Source organism: Sciurus vulgaris, assembly GCF_902686455.1.
Source record: "Sciurus vulgaris genome assembly, chromosome: 10".
NCBI lineage: Eukaryota > Metazoa > Chordata > Mammalia > Rodentia > Sciuridae > Sciurus > Sciurus vulgaris.
Window position 1 is genome coordinate 115,915,122 of NC_136470.1, and position 13,334 is coordinate 115,928,455.

The following is a 13,334-nucleotide window of genomic DNA, read 5'->3' on the forward strand; positions in this document are numbered from 1 at the left end:
TGGACTCAAGTCTACCTCAGCCTCCCAAGTAGTTGGGACTATAGGCATGGGCCACTGGGGTCAGCTTTAGTCAGCAGATTAAAAGCCTGGCCTGAGTGCAGGGTCCCAGTCATTCCAGGAATTCTGGGTCACTTGGAGATCCTAGGTAACTGACCAGCATACTAGCTATATGCTGGCCAGTTAAACCTTACAGACAAGAAATACCTGGAACAGCTTACCAGCATCTCTGTCTCAAAATCATTCCAGAGCGAGACTTGTGAATCCATGGAGAGACACTACACAGGATCAATCTCTAAACTCACATTCTCTGGAATTCAGCCCCCAGCCTACCCACTTCCAGAAAGCCCTCATGAGCATTACCACCTCTCTGATTATCCTCCAAATCTTGGGGGTCCTAAGGATTTAGACAACCAGTCCTTGGAGGCAGAACAAAGCAGTCATACAAACAAGATCTGAAGTTAGGGTGTGAACTCTGGGTCTGCCTCTCATGAGCTGTGTAACCCTGAGCAAGTCATCATTCCTCTCTGAACTTCACCTCTTCAGCTTTAAGTGGGGACAATCTCTGCTGATGTGCAGATTTGCAGTGAGAACTTAATGGGGCATGAACCCTGCCCAGAGTCACAAAAATTGCCATCATTACCTCCTCCTGCTTCCCATCATACCTAACCCCTCCAAATCTCATATTTCTTAACTTTCCTACAAGCCTCTTGCCTCTAGGCCCTTATGGGTCCATCTCCACCTAACTGTACATCTCTTAGAAATGTGCGATGCAGGGGACTGCTGCCTGCTAGACTCTGAAGAGGTGCTCTGCCACACTAGAATAAAATCACATGCCCCCTCTGCCCTGCCCACACCATTCTGGGCTCCAGGTTTGTTTCTGCCTCAGAGTCATTGTACTGGTGTGTCCTTCTTGTGACATCCCTTCCTCAAGCTGTCTGCATGACTAGTTCCTGCTCTTTGCTCAGGTGTCCAGGTTTATTTCCACCCTGTTCAGCACTTTCCCAGACCCTCTCAGCTGCAGGGGTATTCCCATACCCAAAGTCACTTCTGCCCTGCCCTCTGCTCTTTCCTTTATACTCTCAAAAACTTGTCCTGTGTGCCCATTTGTTCATTTGTTTACTACCTCTCTTGCACTAGCCATGAGCCCCAGGGGGATGGGGACCGTGTCTATCTTGTTCCCTGTTGTGTCCCCAGGGCTTAAGTTGGTGCTGAAGAGCACATGTGCTGGTGAAGGACTTAATAGGTAAAGGGTTACATCAGTTATTGTTTGCATACTGTGCAGGGTTCTCGTATACCCATCAGTTGGCGAGTCTCTTTCTTCCCAGCTAGTGCCAGCTAGTGCCATTTTACTAGACTAGGTCACCCAGGGTGATTGCATTAACCAGAAGATTTCCAGCATCTGTTAGGCTGTTAGGACCTTTACTGTCCCTGTGCCAGGCAGACATGGCAACTCGCCTGGTAGGGAAACAAAAATACCAAATCAGAAAAATGTTGGGAGTCTGAAGTAGCAGTTCGTCCCCAGGAGACAGTTGGACCCTGGCTTGAGCTGAAGTAAAGGGTAAAGCAGACAGGATCCCATTAGTGAGGTCAATGACTACAGAGCTCTCAGGAGACAGAGACAGGGGCATCAAAACCAGTGTCCAAAGGTGATTTTTCTCAGATGCCACCATCCCAGCCATCTGTCCTCCCCATTTCATGTAGCAGTCTGCATGATGCAGACTGCAGGTGGACAGTTAGCATGAGCTGTGTTCTGTGACCCACTTGCCTCGGCAAGCCCTCTTCCTCCTGTTACTTATTTGGACCCCATTCCCAGGGCTGTGGTGAGTCATGCCTCAGTATCTTTCAGTCACTGTACCTTCTCCCTGCAAGGACTGGTCCTGAATGCTGACTGTTGGCTCCTTCTCAAGTCACTGCCCCCAGGAACAGGTCATAGTACCTTCCCCACTGGTACTCTCCACTTGCATTACATATCTATTTACATACCTCTCAGGCCTCTGTTCCTGTGACATCCCCATCCCCCATCCCCACAACCCAGCAGTGGTCTGGTAGTGACCCTACAGGCAGACCAATGGGCCTTCATGTCCTGTTTCCCATTTTCTAAGGGGAACAAGGAGGAATGAGATGAGAACGTCTGTTTACCTCTTCCACCCCGTCAGTGAGTCCCCTAGTAGAGACTGTTCAGCCATGAAAGATCTCTGGCCTCTGCTAGCCCAAATGTGAAATGGGAGAACATGATAAAAGGACCAAAGAGAACAAACTCTGAGTAGAACTCAGAGGTCCCACTGACGGCTCCATAAATGAAAGGTATAATTTTATTGTCATTACAGAAAAATCAGTGGAAGAAAAAAGACTACCACACTGGGTTGTATGTTACAATAATCATTTTATAAAGTCTTATCAGATATGTATTTTATAAAGTCTTATCAGATATGGCCCCCTCTCTCTTGTGCAGGCACCTTCCTGGGCAGGAAACTGACTCAGCAGAGTTGTAGCAGCAGCCCTTGAACCAGCACCCTCTTCCTGCACAGCTTGTGCACTCTGAGGACTTGTGCCACAGAGAGGGCAGCTCTGCATGGCCACAATTCTGCCCTACAAGAAGGTGCTGGGGACTGAGGCTCTGGTTCCATTTTCTTGTCTGTTCATTCACCTTCCCAAAACAGGGCTGGGACAGAAAAGAGTGGCCACATTCACAGGTAGGTGGGTCAGTGCCAGGACATCCAGGACTGCCTTGGTTCCAGCAACACATCTCAGGATGGGGCTCTCCACAAGGAAGAACGAGAGAAGCTAGAACACAGCTGGGGTCTCTGGCCAACCAGGGCTCAGGGCAAAGAGGCGGGGTCCCTCGCTTCTGAGACCAACCCCCAGGGGAATAAATAAATAAATAGTATATAACTGTGCAGTTCCCCAACCTAGCCTGCTCCCCCACAAGGGGGCTGTCACCATCAACCTCAGTTCCTCTAGCCACCATCCTCCCAGAAACAGGCTGGCTAGAGGTAGGGGGCCTGCCCCACCCTGCAGATTGAAAAACCAGAGCTGGGAAAGTCTACATAGTTCAGGTGGTTGGGGCCAGTGAGTGGAGATCTGGGCCCAGCCCACAGGGTGAGACAAGGTCCTGCCTGTCTCTCTCTTCTCTGAGACATGGCTCACCACAGTGGAACCACATGGGACCTGAAAGTGCTGAGCTCTGAGTTGTGTGACAACTCCTCCCTCCCCCTTCTTTGCTCTTGATGGTTCTTCCTGGTCCAGCTGCCAGATGTACACAGCCACAAGGATGGCTGGAGGATAGCAGGAGCCCAAGCCCAGCTGGGACCTGTGTCCCCTCCAGGATGTGGCTGCTTGAGGCTGGGCAGGATACCCAGGCTAGTCACAGCTGGAAGGGGTACTGTCGGAGGTAGTCAGCCATGCGCCGGGGCAGTGGTAGGCAGTCCACATCAGCCACCAGACGGTTGATGACAAGGCGGCACAGGTGCTGTAGGCTTCGGGCACTGCTCCTGCGCACAAAGGGCTGCACCAGTTTTAGGTGCACAGCAGTAGCCACAGGGACAGGTAGTGCTGGATCACTAGGTGCATCTTCCTTAGGCATAGGTAGGGCTGGGGTGGGAACAGGATCAGGGTTGTCACTTCGGGTGTCAGCAGCACAGGAGGCCACATAGTGCTGTACAAGGCTGACTACATCCGGGAAGGCCAGGATGCGAGGCCTGGACAAGCAGTTAGAGTCCAGACGAAAGCTGGAGTCGGCATACTCGATGCGCACGTTGGTGGGACCGCGAGTGGTTTTGACTGATAGTGTGAACAGGTAGCTGGGATGGGTACTGTCTCGTACTAGGAATGTGCCCTCTGGCATCTTCTGCAGGTGTTGCCGGGCCTCACTGGCCGTAATAGAACCCCAATACCAGCCTAGGAAAATGGAAATGGGGGCAAGGGACTGGTCACAATGGAAATCAGCTGAAGGTACTAATCCAGGACAGGTCAGGACTGTTCCTCCCTCTTCACACTTCCTGAAGAAGGCTATACTTCTCCCATCAGACTCTCTGGGGCAGGGCCATTCCTCCCAAATCAGACTCAACAGGCAGAGAGCTAAGTTCCCCCTACCAGACTTCCCAGGACAAGCCTTGCTTTTCCTCTCAGACTCACCAGATTCTCGAAGGTAGGAGAAAGTCTTGGCTATGCACAGCAGATCCTCCTCAGGATCCAGCACCTTTGGCTCACCCTCTGGCTGGATGGGGGTCTCTTCTGCCACCTCCTCCAGGAAGGCCCCAGCAGGTAAGGGTTGCATGGCTGGCTCAGGCAGCTCTAGGGACTGGGCCCACAGGGGCCGCTGCCCAATCTGCTCCACAGCCCGCAAAGGACAAGATCTAGAAGGGGGTGGATGGACAGTGAATTGAAGTCCCATGCTTCCCCCATTTATAGAGAAGTCCCATTGATTTCTTCCCCAATGGACAGACCTTCTTCTTCTTCTTCTTCTTTTTTTTATTGGTATTACTAGCTGGGGATCAAACCCAGGATCTCACACATTAGGCAAGAGCTCTACCACTGAGCTACATCTCTAGCATTGTAGATCCTCTTTTGAAAAATTCATTTCCACTCCTCTGCATTTATTAAATATGAATTTATCTACTCTATATCAACCCAAACCACAAATAATTCCCTATAAGCATTCCTAGCATCCCCATCACAGTGATAGTAACCAGTGCAAAGTAGCCTCATATTTGTGCCCATCTGGCTGAAGTAGGCTGATTAAGTGGCACTGATCCTGGTTGAGCCATAGGATGGAACTGCACTGGGTCCTTCAGGGAGGTCCCAAGATTACCATAAGAAGCTTGCAGTCACATGATACTTGCTTACCAATAAGAGCATCTGTCAATAGGGGCTGGGTCTACACTGGCTAGGATGTCAAGGTTGAAACATTCCCTTACCTTTATAGGTCAGACTGCCATCCTGGCTTGTTCCTCCCAGCTAAAGGTTGTGGGTAGATGGTAGCCTCTAAAGGTACTGGCAAGTCTCACCTCCCATAAATATGAACTCACATCAAAGAGCAGGGTACTCAACCTACATTCCATGTCACACCCTGGCAAGCCAACCCTATTAAGCTCTATGGTCTTATGCACAGCTTGCTCCTTGATAGGCTTTAGCTTTTTCTTCCCCCAGTGAGTGGTTCATCAGACAAAACACTGAAGGATTGGGCAACATCATAGCCTTAGATGGTTGGGGTTAGGGGAACTGAATAGGCCAAAATCTGAGCAGCAGCTTCCTACTAGGGAAAGCCCACTCAGCATGGTGATCCTAGGGCTTCTTCCCTGAGAGTGGGACAGGGAATGATCCTCCTTCCTGAGGAAGGGGCAGCTGGTCCTCCCTCACTCCTAACAAAATATACCTCTAGGCCTCAGTTCTGGGTCTAGTCCCCAGCTGGGCCTTAGGACCCTCAGATTGTAAAATCATGATCCCACTGGGCGCAGTGGTGCATGCCTGTAATCCTAGCAGATTAGGAGGCTGAGGCAGGAGGATTGTGAGTTTAAAGCCAGCCTCAGCAACTTAGCGAGGTGCTAAGTAACTCAGCAAGACCCTGTCTCTAAATAAAATATTATTTAAAAGGACTGGGGATGTGGCTCAGTGGTTAAGCCTCTGGGTTCAATCCTTGGAACCAAAACAATAATCAAAACCAAAACAAACAAAAAACATGGTCCCTGCCCACCTGGCTGGGGAAGCCATAAAAGTGCAGGGTGTCATGGAAGAGTCAAGGTCTGCCTGTTCCTGAACTTAGTTTGCCAGGTCAAAGGCAGGAGTTGGAGAAAGGCACTATAGACAGAGACAGCAGCCTGGGCATAAAATGCTAGGTACTTCTTATGAGGTGGGAAGAGGTAGACAGGAACTGGTGGCAGAAGGTAGGTAGAGAAGTGTAGGTGGCCCTTAGAAGGCCACGGCCCTATGATCACTTATGAGGAAAAGGCCCACACAACTCTTTCATATTACAGCCTGCCAAGTATTTTTCCACACCTTTCCTGGTTGCATTGTAGGAGTCTTGAATCCCCCTAGGTGAGCTGGAATCCCCCTAGGTGAGCTGGAGGCAGAATTTTCTGGTGACCTGACTGCTTGGGCCCAGAGTTTGGCTCAGAAACCTTCTTGAAGTATGGTAGGCAGTTAGCTGGTCAGTCCAATCTTTGGGGGTGGCCATGACCAGGGCCTCAGCACAGGTCCCATGTATGGGTGTGGGCACCTCTGAAGCTGGTGTAGTGTTGGATTATAGAATAGTTGTGTTGATCTTCAGGGGATTCTGGTGAGTGACTACATATCTGGGCAGGGGTGTGTCCATGACTGTGTCACCATCACAGCGGGGGCGGGACTGGTGTGTGCCAGGTACATGTGTGTGCCTGCCTTGGAGCCCAGCCAGTAAATTCTGCCTGGGGACACATGCCAGTGGGGTGAACTCAGCCTAGTGGGGGTCCCTCACCAAAGCTGCAGTTTGGAATCCCTGCCCTCTACCCTGGAGGGGCACCAGGTTTTTTGTAGCCATATGTGTGTATCTGATAAAGACCTTGCTCCCCAACACTGTCCCTGAGGTTACAAGGGGCACTCAGGTGGTTCATAGTGAAAGAGGTGTGGTTTCCAAAACGGGGAGGACTCCCGAGGAGGAAGGCAGTGTGTGTGTGGGGGGGGGGGGGTCGGTAGGGGGTAGGTACAGGAGTCCCAAAATTCAGAGGAGGAAGGAACATGCTGGAGACCGTAACAAAGAGAAGTAGTCTTCTCAGAACCTCCATGTCCTCTTCGCTGAACCAAAGATTGCTTAGAACAAGAGGTACCCACATTCCACTATTCCTTATTTGGCATCAGGCCAGTTCTGATAGCACCTGCCACTGGGCCACACAGCTTTCCCTGGGTATAGAATACCCACTTATACCTCCTCCCTTTTCCTTGGAGCTTCCTAAGCTCCTTTCAGATCAGTAGAAAGCACCAGACCTTTGACTGAAGAGGATGCTGAGGCCCAGGGTGAGGGTGATCAGATGTGCCCAGAATGCTCAGCTGAGGTCAAGACTGTCTTATCAGTACTCTACCCGCACCGCTGTTCTCCACTCCATGTCTCAGGGAAACTTGGAGAAGGTAGGCAGGAGCCAAGGTTCTTAACATACTGGAATCCAGTTCAGTGGGTAAAGCAATTTTGGGGATGCTCCATGAGCTCCTGGTTATTAGGTGCCAGTATGGGGAGAGAGAACTGGCTTCCCAAGTAGAGCCTAATTGTTAGCCTGGGGTAGGGGAATGGACACTTGGACAAATAGGGTCAAGGGGCTGGCCCAAGGTCACCAGTAGACAGGGCAGCCGGCAGGCTAGGGTAGAGTGCTCTGAGCCCAGAAAGAGGTCTGGGCACTACAGTGAGCCACATCCTGGGGGGGATGACTTTATGTCGGCGTCCATCTGCTCCCAGAGGAAGCCCGCCCTTGGTTCCTCCCATTGTCGGTCGGCCCTCAGTTTCCCTACATAGTGAGCCTGTGCGTGGAGTGCGGGGTAGTTCACAGTCCCAAGCAGCGTAGCACCCTAGAGGTCGTTCCGCACTCGGTCCCCTCAAGCTCATCAAACCCTCCCAAAGCCCGGCCGGTAGCATCAGGCCTGCCCTATTCCGTGCGCCCCTCACGGAGGCTGGGCGGGGACAGAGTTGTGCTTACCCCTGAACGCAAAGGACCATGTCCCGGAGGGCAGCAGCTTCGGTGTGGGGGGCCGATAGGAAGGCGGCAAAAGGGAGCCAGTGGATCAGGAGCACGCGTAGGTCAGGGTCCCAGGGCTTATGGACCGCAGGCACACACTGAGAGGTGGCAGAGCGGGCCGCCAGAGAGGGCGAGAGGGGCGGGCCGCGAGGGCGGGGCGGGGCAAGCCACCTCCTAATCTTTTGTCCCGCGCGTCCCAGCCCTTCCGGGAAGCGGCGTCTTCCTAGAACCGCAGGCTGTGCCGTGGGGCGGGGGGAGGGCCGCAGGGTCTAGCGCGGGGGTACAGGAACCGGCGTCTGGGGCCTTAGGCCCTGAAAGGAAACACCTTTGACAGATTTCCAAGAACTTTCCAGGAAAACGGGGCGGGGCTCCGCGAGCCGACCAATCGAGAAGTAGGAGGCGGGACTGAGTGGCTGGGAGGGCCAATTGCAGGGCGTGGACCCAGAACTGACGTGTAGGGCCAGGCGGGACCGAGAGACCAGTAGGCTAAGACCTGGTTAGGGGAGGTTAGAGGAGGGGCGGAGGCTTCTGCAACTCGATCCTAGATTGCCTTCGGCATTCCACTCCACTGGGGATGGGCACGCTTATCTCACCATCAAACCAGTGCCAGCGAGGGGACGAGTTCCTGGACCTGTACTTCTTGCTAGCCGGTTCTCCAAGGCGGTCTGTCGGGAAATAAATAGGCTCCCAGTTGGGTCGTTCCTGGACCCCGGGATTCTGTGTGGGGTTACTGGGAGGTGGATGGCATGGGGGCGGGGTCTGGGAAGAAGAAGTAAAGAGAGGAGCTGGGTGCAGAGAGCGGCTCCAGAACTGAGTAGGTGGGCTGAGATGGAGCCTGCGTCTCCCACAACCAAAAGGATCCAAGCAAGAACGTTTCCTTTCAAAGAGTGGGAGAGAAGGCATATAGCCGGACCATTCAGTGTTGGCCCTCTGCTTGGCCTCTGGTGGGCCCCATCAATAGGGGAAGTGACAGTCAACTTGAGGTATTCAGGGACAGTCAGCCCCCAGATGGTCCGGTCTGTGGTTCGTTGAGCCCTCCAAAAATACTTGGAGAGAGTCCAGGACTTCCAAACATGGATGATTTGGAGTGGGGTGATAGAGGTGGGGGGGCAGAGCAGTAACAGCAGCCCCATCTACATGAAAAACTTTCTACATTTGATCCTCAACATTTGGTATTGTCCCCATTCTGCAGATGAGAAAATAGAACCCCAGACAATGAAATGCCTTCGTAGGAAATAGCAGGGCCACGGTTTGATTCCAAATCTGAATCAGAATCCCGTGCTCCTAACTGACTTGTCCAACCCTCACATTTTTCTATTCCTTAGACACACCAGGGAATTAAAAAAAAAAATCTTAAATTTTTAGTTGTAGATGGACACACTACCTTTTATTTTATATATTTTACTTTTATTTATGTAGTGCTGAGGATCGAACCTAGTGCCCCACCCATTCGAGGTAAGTATTCTACCACTGAACCACAACCCCAGCCCAGGAGTATTTTGAAGGACTGTGAAAACCTGTTTCAAACCCTTGGCCAGAAGGACTGAGGGAGATGAGCTCTGGAGAGTCATCGGGGCCACTCCTCCTCGCCCACCACACTGCCCAGTGTGTGTTCCCAGTTCCCTCAGAAAGGAAATGAGCTGCAAGATCAAGGGCAAAGATGGCAGACCCCTGACAGTGTTTAGAGGCCTGAATGATAGTGTCTGATCTTTTTCCAGGGCACACAAGGCTCAGTACCTGGTACCCAGGGTGGAGCAGAGGACAATGTAGATCTGAAAGCAAAACCCTGTGAAACAGAAAAAAAATAATTGGTTAAAAAGAGAAATGACTCCAGGGGAGTCACTTCTTTGTAATTTTTCGTAAGGGAAGCCAGGCTTCAGTGTAGCCCTGCCTGGCCCCTCCTAATAGGCCAGAAGTCAGTTTCTTGGAGCAGAAGTGGGGTGCCCTGGATACTTCATTACCCACATTGAAAGTTGAGTTACCTGGAGACCTGTGTGGGTACTATCTCTTTAGTAGAGTCTGTCTACTTATACATTACTATGATGACACAGCTACCATGAAACAAAACTACCAATTTTTTTTTTTTTTTAAATTCAGGGCTTTGTAGGTGCTAGAAAGTGTTTTTACCACTGAGCCTACAGACCCAGCCTCTAGAGATACAATTTTGAAACTGTCTTTTTGGTGCTAAATTCTAACATCTACCTTAACACTATTCCCCTTCCTGCTCACTGTGATTACTCTCATAAACACTTCAGACACCCCGTGTTGGTTATTTTTGCTTACACTCTCAGCAATTTCCAGTCTCATTTCATAATTAAAATTATCACACAATATCCTGTTTGACAAGTGAGGAAACTGAGGCATAGAAAGATTGCCATTTACCCTGGGTCTCACAGTAAGTAAGTAGTGAGTTGGAGCCAAGGCCTTACCTACTTCATCCCACTTCCTTTCTATTTACTGGTGACCTGCTAACTCCTAGGCATCCTTCAGGATTCAGCTTTAAGTTCTGCAGTCAAACTTCCCTGTCCCTAGGCCAGTCAATGTTAGAGCACTATGGGTGCCCCATTGGAGGCATCCCCTATGGAGATCAGTAGTAATTAGGCAATTCTGTGTGAACCTAGGGGTCCCAAGAGTTTTGGCCCCTTAGCCATCTTTTTGTGAATGACAGCACTAAACATCTGAACTTCGTGCTAGGAATAGTGGGGTGCTCCTGTCTGTTCTGACCTAGGTGCCTTCCTGCTTCAGGCTTTGTGGTTCCCTCTGACAATCTCATTACTTTTCCTGTCCTGTGTTCACTATGAGCCCTACCCCCACCTAACTACTGTACCCACACTGCCACCCAGCGGCACTCCTTCTTATGACTTCACTAGCCAAATCTCCACAGATTGTCCCTTCCAGGATATTCCCTCCTATGCTGTCCATGGATTCACCATGCTGTAGGCTCCCTTGGCCCTCCCCATCCAGAACAATCACAAGATAGGTCACAAGAATACACAACAGTGCTTTCCTCAACATCTGAATGATGGGGCCTCTGTCCTCTCATCCTGAGCAGCTTCCCTTCTCCCTGAAAGACAGTCCATGTGTGTGTGTGTGTGTGTGCATCTGCTTCCCTTACACATTGGATTCCTTGGTCACTGTAAGCTACTTCAAAGTCCTCAATCTCTGTCCCTTGGATACACAGCTATTATGGAGGGCTGTGTGGCAAGAGTCTGCCAACATCCAGGCCTAGTCACCCTACATACTGAGTCCTCCCATCAGTGTGAAGGAGGAGGAGGCAGGTGATTGCTGAAACATGAGCCCTGAGAAGAAACCACATTTTCAGACTGTCCTTGGTTAAGTGAGCAGTTGCAAAACCTCTGTCTATGATGGATGCATGTGAGCAATGTGTGTATGTCTGTGTAAGCATGGGCATCGGTGTGAAACTGGGAGAGGCGAATATCACCCATTGCTTACACTTCACACTTCTGTGTGGCTTGAATTAACTGCAACCAGCAAGTTTTACTTATGCAATTAAAAATCTTAATAAAGAGCTAGGTACAATAGCACATGCCAGTAATCCCAGCTACTTGGGAGGCTGAGGCAGGAAGATCTCAAGTTTGAGGCCAGCCTCAGCATCTTAGTGAGATCCTGTCTCCAAAAAAATTTTTAAGTAAAAATCATACAAGCTTAAAAAATAATTTAAAAAGCTTTCAGTGTAATTGTAATCTAACACCATTTTTAAGAAAAAAATTCACTGAGATGCCCTTGGCTGGGATAAGGAACTAACATCTACCCTCAGTTGTTTAGCCCTTTGCTCACTTGTGGGACCCTGCTTATCCAACATGAGACCTTGCTTGGCCTTAGGTTCACCAGGCCCAAACCAGTTACCTCCAAAGGGCAGTATCTTCCCCAACCTCCTAGCAGTAGAAGCTTCCAGATTGCAGAGTTTCCTCCAAGGCTCTGATCTTGGATCTGATTCTCAGATGTGACTAAAGACATCGATCCTGGGCCCATCTGAGCATAGGTGTGTGCATGCACACATACATGTGTATTTTTGTGCATGGTGGGTTGTGTGCATATTTGTTTATGCATATGCATATTTTCATGTGTGCATTTGTTTATGCATATGCATGCAAATATATGTGCATGTGCAAGTACATGCGTAATATGCATATGTAAAAGTATGCTTGCATAGGGAGGCAGAGAGAACCATGAGAGGAGGATACAGTTTGAGGATAGGAGTTCATCCCTGAGTTGTGCTCTGCATTTGAAATGGGGACTCTGTTTGGATACCTGTTGACTTTGATCAAGTCATTTTGACCTCTCTGGGCTTGTCTTTACTGTGTGTTTATAGTGTGGGCCCAAAGAGACGGGTATGCTCTCCTCTCCAGATTCCATGGTTACGGGTGTCCAGATAGAGCATCTTCCCAGCATGTGGGATACAGGGAGTGTTCAGTCATGATCAACTGAGGCTCTTGCCTGGGGACCTCTGTTCCTCTGAACTTGAAGGTCACCTGGAAGAAAAAGGGGCAGAGCCCCCAAGCCCCTATCCCCACTCAACACCTGCACTCAGAGGGGGCTCATCAGTAGTTATAGCACCCTGCCAGGCACAGTGGCTCATGCCTGTAATTCCAGTGGCTCAGGAGACTGAGGCAGGAGGATCGTGAGTTCAAAGCTAGCCTCAGCAACAGTGAGGTGCTAAGCAACTGTCTCTAAATAAAATACAGAATAGGGCTCGGGATGTGGTTCAGTGGTCTAGTGCCCCTGAGTTCAATTCCCGGTACCCCCCCCCCCCCAAAAAAAAAATAGTCGTAGCACCCTTAGCTTACTCACTTTGTTCCTCATAGAGCAGCTGTCAGTGACGCAGGATGCTGTTGCACAGACAGGAGGGAACTAATGTGTGTGTGTGTGTGTGTGCGTGTGTGTGTGTGTGTGTGTGTGTTGGGAAGCTGTGGGGGAAGGCCTCAGGATCACCAATTCTGAAGCCGGAGAAGAATGGCTTGGGTGGGACCGAGGCCGCGGAGCCTGCAGTCCTGAGGATGGCCTGTAGATGGCAGAAGTGCCGCGTGCAGAGACTCTGCCTGGGTCCGCACATTTTCAGTCTTCACAGAAAGGTGGCTTTCTTTAGGGTCCCCTCAGCTTTCAGGTTTGGGCTGGGATTGGGGGATACTGGGATGGGGTAATGCGGATTTATCCCAGGAGACATCCAAAACCACATTTTCTGTGACTCTAGACAAGTCGTTTCCTCTCTGGTGGTCTCAGTTTTCTCTGTAATATGAGAGACGAGTTGGAAAAACTGGATCAAACTACTAAGGTAGGCTAAGATGAACTCAGAATGAAGTAGAGGTCTAAATGTGGAAAGGAAAACTACGAAGCAAATAGAGCATATGTCACTGGGGTGGGGGAAGAGACATTTTATTTTTGGTACGGGGGATTGAACCCAGGGGCGCTCTACCACTAAGCTATGTCCCCAGTCTTTTTTATTTTTTATTTTGAGACAGAGTCTCCCTAAATTGCAGAAGTTCTTGCTAAATTGCTGGGGTTGGCCACGAACTTGGGATCCTCCTGTTTCAGCCTCTGGGGTGGCTGAGATGGAGGTGCGTTTTTAAACACCACAACAAAGTCCCAAATCATAAAGTAAAAAGTTGATGTGTGACCAAA

The 13,334-nt window shown here is 50.3% G+C and overlaps 1 protein-coding gene across 1 annotated transcript; it reads right to left on the reverse strand.

The window, feature by feature from the left end:
* Positions 1-2,277: 2,277 nt before the first annotated feature.
* CISH (cytokine inducible SH2 containing protein) lies at positions 2,278-8,000 on the reverse strand. The gene is made up of 3 exons (XM_079155662.1): positions 7,656-8,000; positions 4,135-4,355; positions 2,278-3,897 (listed from the first exon to the last, which is right to left on the reverse strand). The coding sequence occupies exons 1-3, from the start codon at positions 7,673-7,675 to the stop codon at positions 3,365-3,367; spliced, it is 774 nt and encodes a 257-aa protein (XP_079011788.1). The 5' UTR covers positions 7,676-8,000; the 3' UTR covers positions 2,278-3,364.
* Positions 8,001-13,334: the final 5,334 nt, after the last annotated feature.

What these genes read in the sequence shown, in the direction of transcription:
- CISH (XM_079155662.1), bottom strand. Translation starts at nt 7,675, where the DNA reads ATGGTCCTTTGCGTTCAGGG. An exon ending in ATGGTCCTTTGCGTTCAGGG is followed by an intron (nt 4,356 to 7,655) that starts GTAAGCACAACT and finishes ACCCCCTTCTAG; the next exon opens with ATCTTGTCCTTTGCGGGCTG. An exon ending in CTCCTACCTTCGAGAATCTG is followed by an intron (nt 3,898 to 4,134) that starts GTGAGTCTGAGA and finishes CCATTTTCCTAG; the next exon opens with GCTGGTATTGGGGTTCTATT.